General features: G+C 35.4%; 1 protein-coding gene across 2 annotated transcripts; it reads left to right on the plus strand.

Moving 5' to 3' along the window:
* Positions 1–4912: 4912 nt before the first annotated feature.
* Positions 4913–9500, plus strand: LOC125247854 (major histocompatibility complex class I-related gene protein-like). 2 transcript variants are annotated; one of them, XM_048159375.1, is made up of 5 exons: positions 4913–5053; positions 5969–6218; positions 7389–7667; positions 7793–8071; positions 8152–9500. In XM_048159375.1, exons 1-5 carry the CDS (start codon positions 4928–4930, stop codon positions 8286–8288), a joined length of 1071 nt encoding a protein of 356 aa, XP_048015332.1. In that variant the 5' UTR covers positions 4913–4927; the 3' UTR covers positions 8289–9500. The 2 variants fall into 2 exon arrangements, with proteins under 2 accessions (XP_048015332.1, XP_048015333.1); XM_048159376.1 differs by having other exon boundaries at positions 8155–9500.
* Positions 9501–10719: the final 1219 nt, after the last annotated feature.

The following is a 10719-nucleotide window of genomic DNA, read 5'->3' on the forward strand; positions in this document are numbered from 1 at the left end:
GAATCTTTTCTATTAAAGGTGCCCAAGAATGCTTTTTCACAAGATGTAATATAAGTCTAAGGTGTCTCCTGAATGTGTCTGTAAAGTTTCAGCTCAAAATACCCCATAGATTTTTTTTTATGAATTTTTTTAACTGCCTATTTTGGGGCATCATTAACAATGCACTGATTTACACTCGGCGCCGCCCCCTTAAATCACGTGCTCCCTGCCACACGAGCTGTCGACTATATTACAGCGCATTTGCAAAGTTCACACTGCTAATATGACCCTCAAATGGATCTTTACAAGATGTTCGTCATGCATGCTGTATGCATGCTTAGAATTATGTGAGTAAAGTATTTATTTGGATGTTAACGTTTTATTCTGAGTGAATTTGAGGCTGTCCTGCGTGGCTAACGGCTAATGCTACACTGTTGGAGAGATTTATAAAGAATGAAGTTGTGTTTATGAATTATACAGACTGCAAAAAATGAAAATAGCGACGGCTCTCTTGTCTCCGTGAATACAGTAAGAAATGATGGTAACTTTAACCTCATTTAACAGTACATTAGCAACATGCTAACGAAACATTTAGAAAGACAATTTACAAATATCACAAAAAATATCATGATATCATGGATTATGTCAGTTATTATTGCTCCATCTGCCATTTTTCGCTGTTATTCTTGCTTACCTAGTCTGATGATTCGGCTGTGTGCAGCTCCGTTAATACTGGCTTGTCTAATGCCTCGATCATGGGCTGGCATATGCAAATATTGGGGGCGTACACCATGACTGTTACGTAACAGTCGGTGTTATATTGAGATTCGCCTGTTCTTCGGAGGTCGTTTAAACAAATTAGATTTATATAAGAAGGAGGAAACAATGGGGTTTGAGACTCGCTGTACTGTATGTCTTTTCCGTGTACTGAACTCCTGTTATTCAACTATGCCTAGGTAAATTCAATTTTTGAATCTAGGGCACCTTTAAGATTTTAATGGCTGCTGGGATTCCCCCGAGGGGAAGTGCTTAGGGAAGTTCACAAGTGCATCTAAAAGTAGAGTGGAACGCAGCCCTTGATTTTCCACTCTGCAAACATAGCGATGAATCCTCAGTCCGTGTGCTTCTGCGCTGTGTGGCGGGAGGGGAAATTGTCGTCCAGTACGCATGCGTAACATCATGTCTTGAACATTTTTTGTAATTTTACTCAAATTAAGTTAGTCATGGGAAATACCTGTTCTAATATTTCAGCAACAATTAAAAATTTTTACAACATTTCGGTTATTTTTTTTATATTAAGTATACATACTAGTGTTTTTATAGCAAGGAATACTATTTGAATTTACATTGACTCTATAAAAATGATTAAAAAACTCTCTCCTAATAAACTGTAATGATTAAGATACTAAAGGGCATCTGAGGCCCAATAAAAAGAGAGGAACACAAGTAAACAGAATAGGTATATCACCAAAGTGTGTGGTAATTTTTTCCATTTAAAAACAAAACTAAATTGTCAGTTTACAATGGATTATACAGCACGATGATACAATTATATGCAACAACCATACATTTTCATATTTTCCCTTATTCATTTTTCTTTCCATTCTTTCCTTCTGCAGTGAAACCACGAGTCAGACTCATTCAGAAAGCAAACTCAGATTCTGGAGGGTTTCGTGTGAGTTGTTTGGCGACAGGATTTTACCCTTGTCACATCAACCTGACCCTGTTCAGAGATGGACAGCCTGTATCTGATCATGAGATCACTGGAGGAGATCTGCTGCCCAATGGTGACGGGACGTACCAGATGAGGAAGAGTCTGGAGATCAGTGCAGACGAATACAAATACACCTGCTCTGCCACACACCTCAGTCTGGACAACAAACTGGACGTCACTTTGGGTAATGAGGAGTGAAAAAGTAAAATAAACTATAATCTGTGTTTCTATGTTAAAACATGTTTCTATGTTTCTATATTAATTTATGTATTTAATTGCCCTTAATAATTCTTATTCCATTGTGGCTACATCTCAAGTGATTATTCTGCTGCTTCTAAGTACTTCCCTTTGTTACTTTAAAGGATTAGTTCAGTTTCAAATGGAAATTACCCCAAGCTTTAATCACCCCCAAGCCAATCTGGGTGTATATGACGCTCTTCTTTCTGACGTGTGTGTCTGAATCACGTTCAAATATAAGAAAAGGGGAAATGAAACTTAGGGACAGCTAGACAACTATCTAAATAATAGCCCCATGATACTGAGTAACAAACGAACAAGATAAACACATGATTTGGGCAGATTTTGCTTTACCTAGAAACAGAAGGGTTTGACATATGAAGAACCAATCATATTGTAGAATGCTTTGCCATGCTCCTCTCCTATATAAACTGTTGTATCTTTTTTGCTGGTGGGATTCTCTGAGATTGATACGAGGTCCTCCGGCTGTGATTAAAGAATATTCTAGGGCATAGTCTGGAGTCTGTCTGGTTATTGCTGTGCAGCAAGTTAGGGAACACTAGAGACCTTATTCCTAAGTGATAGTGTTCAAAAGGGTCAAGACGTCGATTAGGAGATGCGCTAGAGTATAAATTATTTAAGCGTCGATTAGGAGACGACCCAGTAAAATTAAGTCAGGTGCGTAGGGGAAAATCTACCACAGTTTACAATAATAAATATCATTGCAAATGTCTGCTCTCTCTACTTACCTGATGAGTTCCTTTCACAACTTCTAGAATGTTGTCACCTATATTTCAATCTATGATTAAATCAAGTATGATTGTGTAGAAGTTCAAGTTATTGAGCTAATTCTTTTTAATGGTGACCTGCAATCTACTGACTCTCCTACTGTGAATCATGCTGCGTACCAATTCGTATACCGTCCATCCTAAATAGTATTCGAATTCGAATTAGTGCATACCAAATCGTATACACGGATGGTCTACTTTTCTGGATTTGATTAGAACTACAAACACGAATAAAAAGTGTTAAAAAACTACAAACATGACGGATGTGCGAGACTGATGGTTAGAGTGGTTAAAGGGGATAGTTCACCCAAAAAATTAAAATTTGATGTTTATCTGCTTACCCCCAGCGCATCCAAGATGTAGGTGACTTTGTTTCCTCAGTAGAACACAAATGATGAAAATGATGGGAGTGAATGGGAACTCGAACAATAAGAGTCGAAAAAACTTGCATAGACAAATCCAAATTAAACCCTGTGGCTCGTGACGACACATTGATGTCCTAAGACACGAAACGATTGGTTTGTGCGAGAAACCGAACAGTATTTATATCATTTTTTACCTCTAAAACACCACTATGTCTAACTGCGTTCAGCACTCGGTTATGAGGTCTGATCATGCTCTGACAACAGAAGTAATGTCTTGCACTCGTTGAAGTTTAAGCGCGAGACATCATTGCTGTTGTCATCACTGCTCTTATTGATAGAGTTCCCATTCACTCCCATTATAAAACTGACAGACGGCAGCGGTTGCAGTTAAAAATCATCATTTGTGTTCTACTGAGGAAACAAAGTCAACTACATCTTGGATGCGCTGGGGGTAAGCAGATAAACATCAAATTTTCATTTTTGGGTGAACTATCCCTTTAAAGGTTCCCTAGAATTAAAAATTGAATTTATCTTGGCATAGTTAAATAACAAGAGTTCACTACATGGAAATGACATACAGTGAGTTTCAAACTCCATTGTTTCCTCCTTCTTATATAAATCTCATTTGTTTAAAACATCTCTGAAGAACAGGCGAATCTCAACATAACACCAACTGTTACGCAACAGTCGGGATCATTAATATGTATTACCCCAATATTTGCATATGCCAGCCCATGTTCAAGGCATTAGACAAGGGCAGGACGTCTGGATGTGCACAGCTGAATCATCAGACTAGGTAAGCAAGCAAGAACAATATAGCGAAAAGATGGCAGATGGAGCAATAATAATGCTATCACTAAAAATAATCCATGATATCATGATATTTTTAGTGATATTTGTAAATTGTCTTTCTAAATGTTTCGTTAGCATGTTGCTAATGTACTGTTAAATGTGGTTAAAGTTACCATCGTTTCTTACTGTATTCACGGAGACAAGACTGTCATTATTTTCATTTTTTAAACACTTGCAGTCTGTATAATGCATAAACACAACTTCATTCTTTATAAATCTCTCCAACAGTGTGTAATGTTAGCTTTAGCCACAGCGCAACATCAATCTCATTCAGAATCAAATGTAATCATCCAAATAAATACCATACTTACGCAATTAGACAGGCTGCATGACGAACACTTTGTAAAGATCCATTTTGAGGGTTATATTAGCTGTGTGAACTTTGTTTATGCTGTTTAAGGCAAGCGCGAGCACCGTGGGCGGGGAGCGTGAGCATTTAAAGGGGCCGCAGCCTAAATCGGCTCATATTTAATGATGCCCCAAAATAAGCAGTTAAAAAAATTAATAAAAAAAAAAAGTCTATGGGGTATTTTGTGCTGAAACTTCACAGACACATTCAGGGGACACCTTAGACGTATATTACATCTTTTAAAAAGACGTTCTACGGCACCTTTAAGACAAAAACATATTAATTTATTGTTATCCACATTACACTTAATCTGCAACAGCGCTTAAAACGATGCGTTTGGTCATTAACTATTAAATACATCATTAACCAAATATTAAAAAAAAAATTCTCCTCAAGAAAGACCCATGACTGGCAGACCAACGTGCGACTATATTTCTCCAAAACGGTAGGAAATTAAATTAAAGTGAATATGGAGGATTTAAACTGTGACAGGGCAGTTTAAACGGTGACAGGTTGCAGCTAAGCGACAAGAGAGTATGTCCCAAAGTTTACCTACTCTTCTGCTACACACTCAAAATCGACGTAGCCTACTTTCCCCACCCCGTCCCACCCATAGACATAATAAATAATTGTTGTATTTATTATGTCTACGGTCCCACCCATTGCCTTTGCGGAAGGCATTAACGCCCTAGACATAGCCTACGGCAAGGATAACGTGCTGAGACGTGCTGGGACGCAGCCAGATTGTTATACATTGGTACCTATGCAGGTACATTTTTGCAACATATTTGAAAACTAAAAGTAATGCAGTGCAAATGGACAAAATCGTATGTCCTCGTTTTTTTACTTGCACTTTCACTTCCATCTGCGTCAGATGGTAAGTTGTTTCATTTTTAAATATTATAATAACGTTTTTAAACGTAATATTTTTAATTTAATAAATTCAAGATTAATGAAGATTATCGCGAATCAAGTCCTCCATGACCTTAATAGAGCTTTGGGGTAGAGCTGGGCACTGGCACAACCCAAAGCAGAGCTAGTTTCTGTAACGCGTGGTTTAAAAGGTTTTGCTAGCATGACAAAACGTATTGTGGCCTATTTACTAGAAAATATCAAAAAGTTGAAAAATATGGCCGAACAAATATATAATATAAATATATATATATAACAGTTAACTAGTACATTTCTTACTAAAGTTCATTTTTCATCTCAATGAGATGGCTCGTCCATTTGTCTCCTGTTCATTTTGAGCTGTGTGTGGATAAGGAGGCATGTGTTGTGTGTTCAGCTTTGTGTTTTTCCTGAATGTCTGAATGTGTTTCTAAATATGGCTTGTTGTCAATGTTCACTTCTATTCTTAAGGGGTAAATAAAGAAAAAAGTATATACTGTATTAATGAACAAGACCACATTTGTACTGAACCTCTGAACCCCAAGTGGCTTTACACAAACTTAGAAAGTCAAAAAGTGTTAGGTTGTTCCCCGCTTCCCCTAACTTTACTGGTATCATGTTCATGCTGAATGAAAGTGAAAGTCATTGCAAAGATTCCAAAGCTTATGTTTTAAATAAATACAGGATAAAGCTTAAAAGTTTTATTGTTTTACAGTCTCATATATACTATGGTAGAAATAAATACCACTTATTCATAATAAAAATAATCAACAATAATCAACTTGTTTTTCAGGTTCTCATTCTTTGTGGTTGTTTTCAACTTACATTCAGGGAAAAACACAAGTTTCCTCAATTTAGTATCACAACATCTTTGGATGACATCACTGTTGGATACTATAATTCAACAACATATATTCCAAGAGGGAACACGACGAATGAGGATGATGTGATTAATTCAAATTACATAAAGGATATAAGTAACTACATGTGTGACTCCTTTTTAAGAAGATCATATCTGTTAGGGAAAGACAGACAAAATGACAGTAAGTATGTGGCTCAATGACATCTATTAATCTATTTAAAAATCCATAAAATGCAAATCATACTGTACATATTCAATTGCATAAATTAATCTTTATGATGAGCAAATTTTAATGCTTTCTTGTCAGCTGTCATCATCATAACAGCACACATATGTCAGCAACACAACACTTGATGTGGTGCACAAACCAAGACATTTGGTCAAGAGGCAGTATCGACCAACAGTGGAAAAAAACGTTTTCTCGCATAAGTTCACGTGAGAAATTCAACAAGTGATTGCGAGATTTTTCCATTTATACCATCTGCACTGTGATTGGCTGGATTAGTTCCACCTTGTCCTTACATTGCACACACACTACAAGACAAGGTTGCCGAGAATTGCGCTACTTTTAAACTGTTTTTACTTTTTAAACTACCATGGGCTGATTTTTCCCCCCACTTGTTAAAGTTTTGACATTATATAAATTATATTTGACTGAAAAACTTGTATTGAAATATTTTATATTCTATCAATGATAAAACTGTGCTAGATGTTAAGTTTTGCTAAGGTGGGCCACTGGTAGGAGCCTTTGAGCCTTTGTTTATGATCACAACAATATAGTGGGTTTCAGTTTGCATAAGAGTGACTGTGAAGTATGTATATAAGTTATGGGAATGGTATGTTTTGATATTTGGGATTTGGGACGTTTTGGTCTTTTGGCTACTTTTGGGTTATGACTATCATTCAGATGAACACATTTGGAGTTATATTAAAAAATACCCCGGCTACTCCAAGCTTTATAATGGTAGTGAAGGGGGCTCAGGATTTGGAAGCCCCAAAATAGTGCATCTATCCATCCATCATAAAAGTAATCCATACGGCTCTAGGGGGTTAATAAAGGCCTTCTGAAGTGAAGCGACGGATTTTTGTAAGAAAAATATCTATATTTATAGCTAAACTATAATGAACGACTTCCAGCACCGGCCATATGTGAGTCTAGTTCTGGCGGAAGAGCGAATGCTGATGTATTTATAAAATATTTATAAAAATGTTTTTGAAATAATTCGGATATGTTGGTTGCTTTTATTACAATGACAATTTTAGAGTTATCAAATTGAAACTTTTCTTTAAAATGGTTTGCTAAACAAAGGAAGCCAATCCATGACAATCTTCTCCTTCATTTCCCTCACAGGTCTTGATGTTTATCAGACACTAGTTGTCTGTGAGCTGCTGGATCTGAACAATAGTGGAAAGATGATTATCGAAGATGCTGCAAGAGGCTCCACCACAGATGAGCTCTGTTACTTTAACAACACATTTACTTATACTGTGACTGTAAATATTACACAAGATAAGCTCAAACCTCACCTGAAAAAATTTAAGCAGGCTTTTGCACAGACCTTTTACCCAGTTTGTATAACAACTCTCAAGAATTACCTCAAAAAGAGAGAAGATCAAATTAATAAAAAAAGTACGTACTCAAGGGCATTTGTTTAGAGTAAATCTTCAGGTTTAAAAATAATCTCAAATGTGACACATGTATTTATACATGTAAAAAGTTCTCTGAATTGTTTTCTTGTGTTTTTTTTTCTACAGTAACGCCCGATATCACACTCACCCAGAAAACAAACTCAGATTCTGGAGGGTTTCGTGTGAGTTGTTTGGCGACAGGATTTTACCCTCGTCACATCAACCTGACCCTGTTCAGAGATGGACAGCCTGTATCTGATCATGAGATCACTGGAGGAGATCTGCTGCCCAATGGTGACGGGACGTACCAGATGAGGAAGAGTCTGGAGATCAGTGCAGACGAACACAAATACACCTGCTCTGCCACACACCTCAGTCTGGACAACAAACTGATCATTGAATTAGGTAATGAACTTTTTCAGAAACAGAAAGCATCAGATAAAATCTTAATGTTTTGATCTTATTCTAAATGCTTTCTCTTTTAGAAGATGAACCCTCCAGACTTCACATAGGAGTTGCTGTCCTGATGTTGGTTTGTGCAATATGTGTGATTTTGGCAGTTTTTTGGATGAGGAGGCAAGCAGGAAGACAAAGACTAATAGATCCTGACTTAATGTTGTAATGTTTTCCTTAAAGTTAAAATATGATCTATTTGAATTTCTACAAAATAACTTTAAATGCAATATATTGTGTGTTAGTCACTTGCACATTTGTAGGGGTGTAATGATACACAAATTTCTTGATGCGATACATAAAAAGACACCACTTTTTTAACAAATTCAACAAAATGTAATGGCATTTGTAATTGTTGTTGTTAGTTACACAAAAACCAAAATGTCTAATATGTGTCAGGAGGATCTTCTTGTTCTGGCTAATTTGCTTTCTCTCAAATTGTCTTTTTATTTTATTTTATTGTACAAAATTGAAGATGTCAATAGAATCTGCACTACTGAACAATATGATACAGTCATATTTTTTATACCCCTATATCTTATTTACAGATTACAGATTTCAACTGTAAATGCAGTAGGCCTAGTTGTACAACTGTAAAAATTGTTGTCATGTGGGATGAGTTCAGGTAAGCTGAGCCACATTTTCACACAAGTAGCACAATCTTTGTGGAGTCTATTCTTTGTTTTTGTTTTGTTAAAAGTATACTATGCCTGTACTATAGATTTCTGGAGTTAACCACACTTAAATTTTTCTCCATTGCTATGCAATGTGATATAATGCCAATTAACCACTAATTTGTATAAATAATGTCGGTGCTAACCTTTTTTTTTATTTAACATGACTGAACAAACCTCAAGATGCACATGAGTGGTCTTTATATTAAATAAAATTTATGCCATTTTACATATTCATCTTGTTTGCTTTGGATTAGAAATTTCAATCTATATTTCATGTTTGACTGTCATAACATTTTATATAACAGTATTTAGTTTTTATGTAATTTTATTTTCAATAATTATTTTCCTGAAACAAAATATGTTATGCATATAGTGACTTATAGACACAGTATACAAAAACATAAATTACAACAATATTGCCAGCATTAGTACTGATCTAAATACTTTATTTTAATAAATTTAAACCATGTATCCATTAATACTATTCTGCAATTCTGAATAGGTTTGTTTGTTGTTTAGATTTTCTGAACTTATTTATTCCTTCTTATTTGGAAATATGGCATTTAGTCATATACCTTCATTGACGTTTGTCTAAATGCTGCAGCTGTTGTCTTTGATGTGTTCACTTTTTTAGCCAACACCTATTGTAAAACAATGATGATACAGCTGTCCAGATTGTTTGCAAATAAAACATTTACATTAAATATTGCTTATTTGTGCTTTTAATTCTCATTCATTTCAATATTGTAGAGTGTTTCCATGTAGTTCCAGGAGAACGTTCTATTTTGGTTATTTTATGGTCATGCGAGAACGTTACAAAGAGGACATTTGGGAAGTTAACAGAAGGTCCTATAGTTATAGTCCCCTAAACATTCCCAGAACGTCCTGAATGTTTCCTGAAGGTCCACCAAATAATGTTCCCCAATACCTTAAAAGAACTCCATATCGTGACCGTCTCTGAACGTTCTGGGAATGTATAAGTTAGATGTTGATGTTTTATTGAAAATAATAAAGTTTGAAGTCACCATTATGGAGGTGAGTTAGTGTTTTTTGGAGATTGCTTGGGTTGAGGACCTGCTGGCAAGAATAGTTCCTTAGTTACTTAGTTGTTTGTTTAGTTAGTTAGTTGGTTGGTTAGTTAGTATATAATGAATCAACAGCTATGATAGTGCTTTGGATCAAGCCAGTGTCATTTCTAGACCGCCAACTCGTGTGTAAATAGTTATGTTTAGTTTGTTGCTATGTAAAGACAAAACAAAAGCATTAATAATCATAGGATTATATATATATATATATATATATATATATATATAGAATTCATCTTTTTAAATAGAGTTCATTACAAACAGATTTCCAGTCATTTCTTTTTTTTTTCACAGCTGATGTATTTTGCTTGCTTTAAAAGAAATGTCTCGTTTAGTAAAGGTTTTTTTTTTTTTTTTTTTTTCTCGGATTGCAGTCTTTTTCTGCTGCCATTGTTCTCCTTGGATTTGTTTCTCAGTTCCATGCAATTTTAAGCTTTTTTGGTTCATTCCATGTTTTACAGGCAAACTCTCTCATGCTAATCCAGATTAGCACAGTTGGTTTTAAATTAATCTGGTTTATTTTAAGTCTGGACTCCATAGTCCAGGTTTTAGTAATCTGTACTTAATCTGTGTTTTAAAAAGCCATTTTTTTTAACCATGATTAACTATTCTAGATTAAGACCTATCCTGGCTTAATTTAAACCCCATCTGGGAAACCACCCCATTGAATTTTATGTTATCATTGTGATTTTCACAACAGATATATTGAATTATTTTAAAGCCATGTAGAGTATAAAAAATAGAACTATTGCATCACTTAGACACACACAGACATCAAGAATCAGCATATGAATCTCAACAATGGTGATAAAAAAAAAATGCTTCACGTTGCAATGCA

This window comes from Megalobrama amblycephala, linkage group LG15, assembly GCF_018812025.1.
Source record: "Megalobrama amblycephala isolate DHTTF-2021 linkage group LG15, ASM1881202v1, whole genome shotgun sequence".
Lineage (NCBI taxonomy): Eukaryota > Metazoa > Chordata > Actinopteri > Cypriniformes > Xenocyprididae > Megalobrama > Megalobrama amblycephala.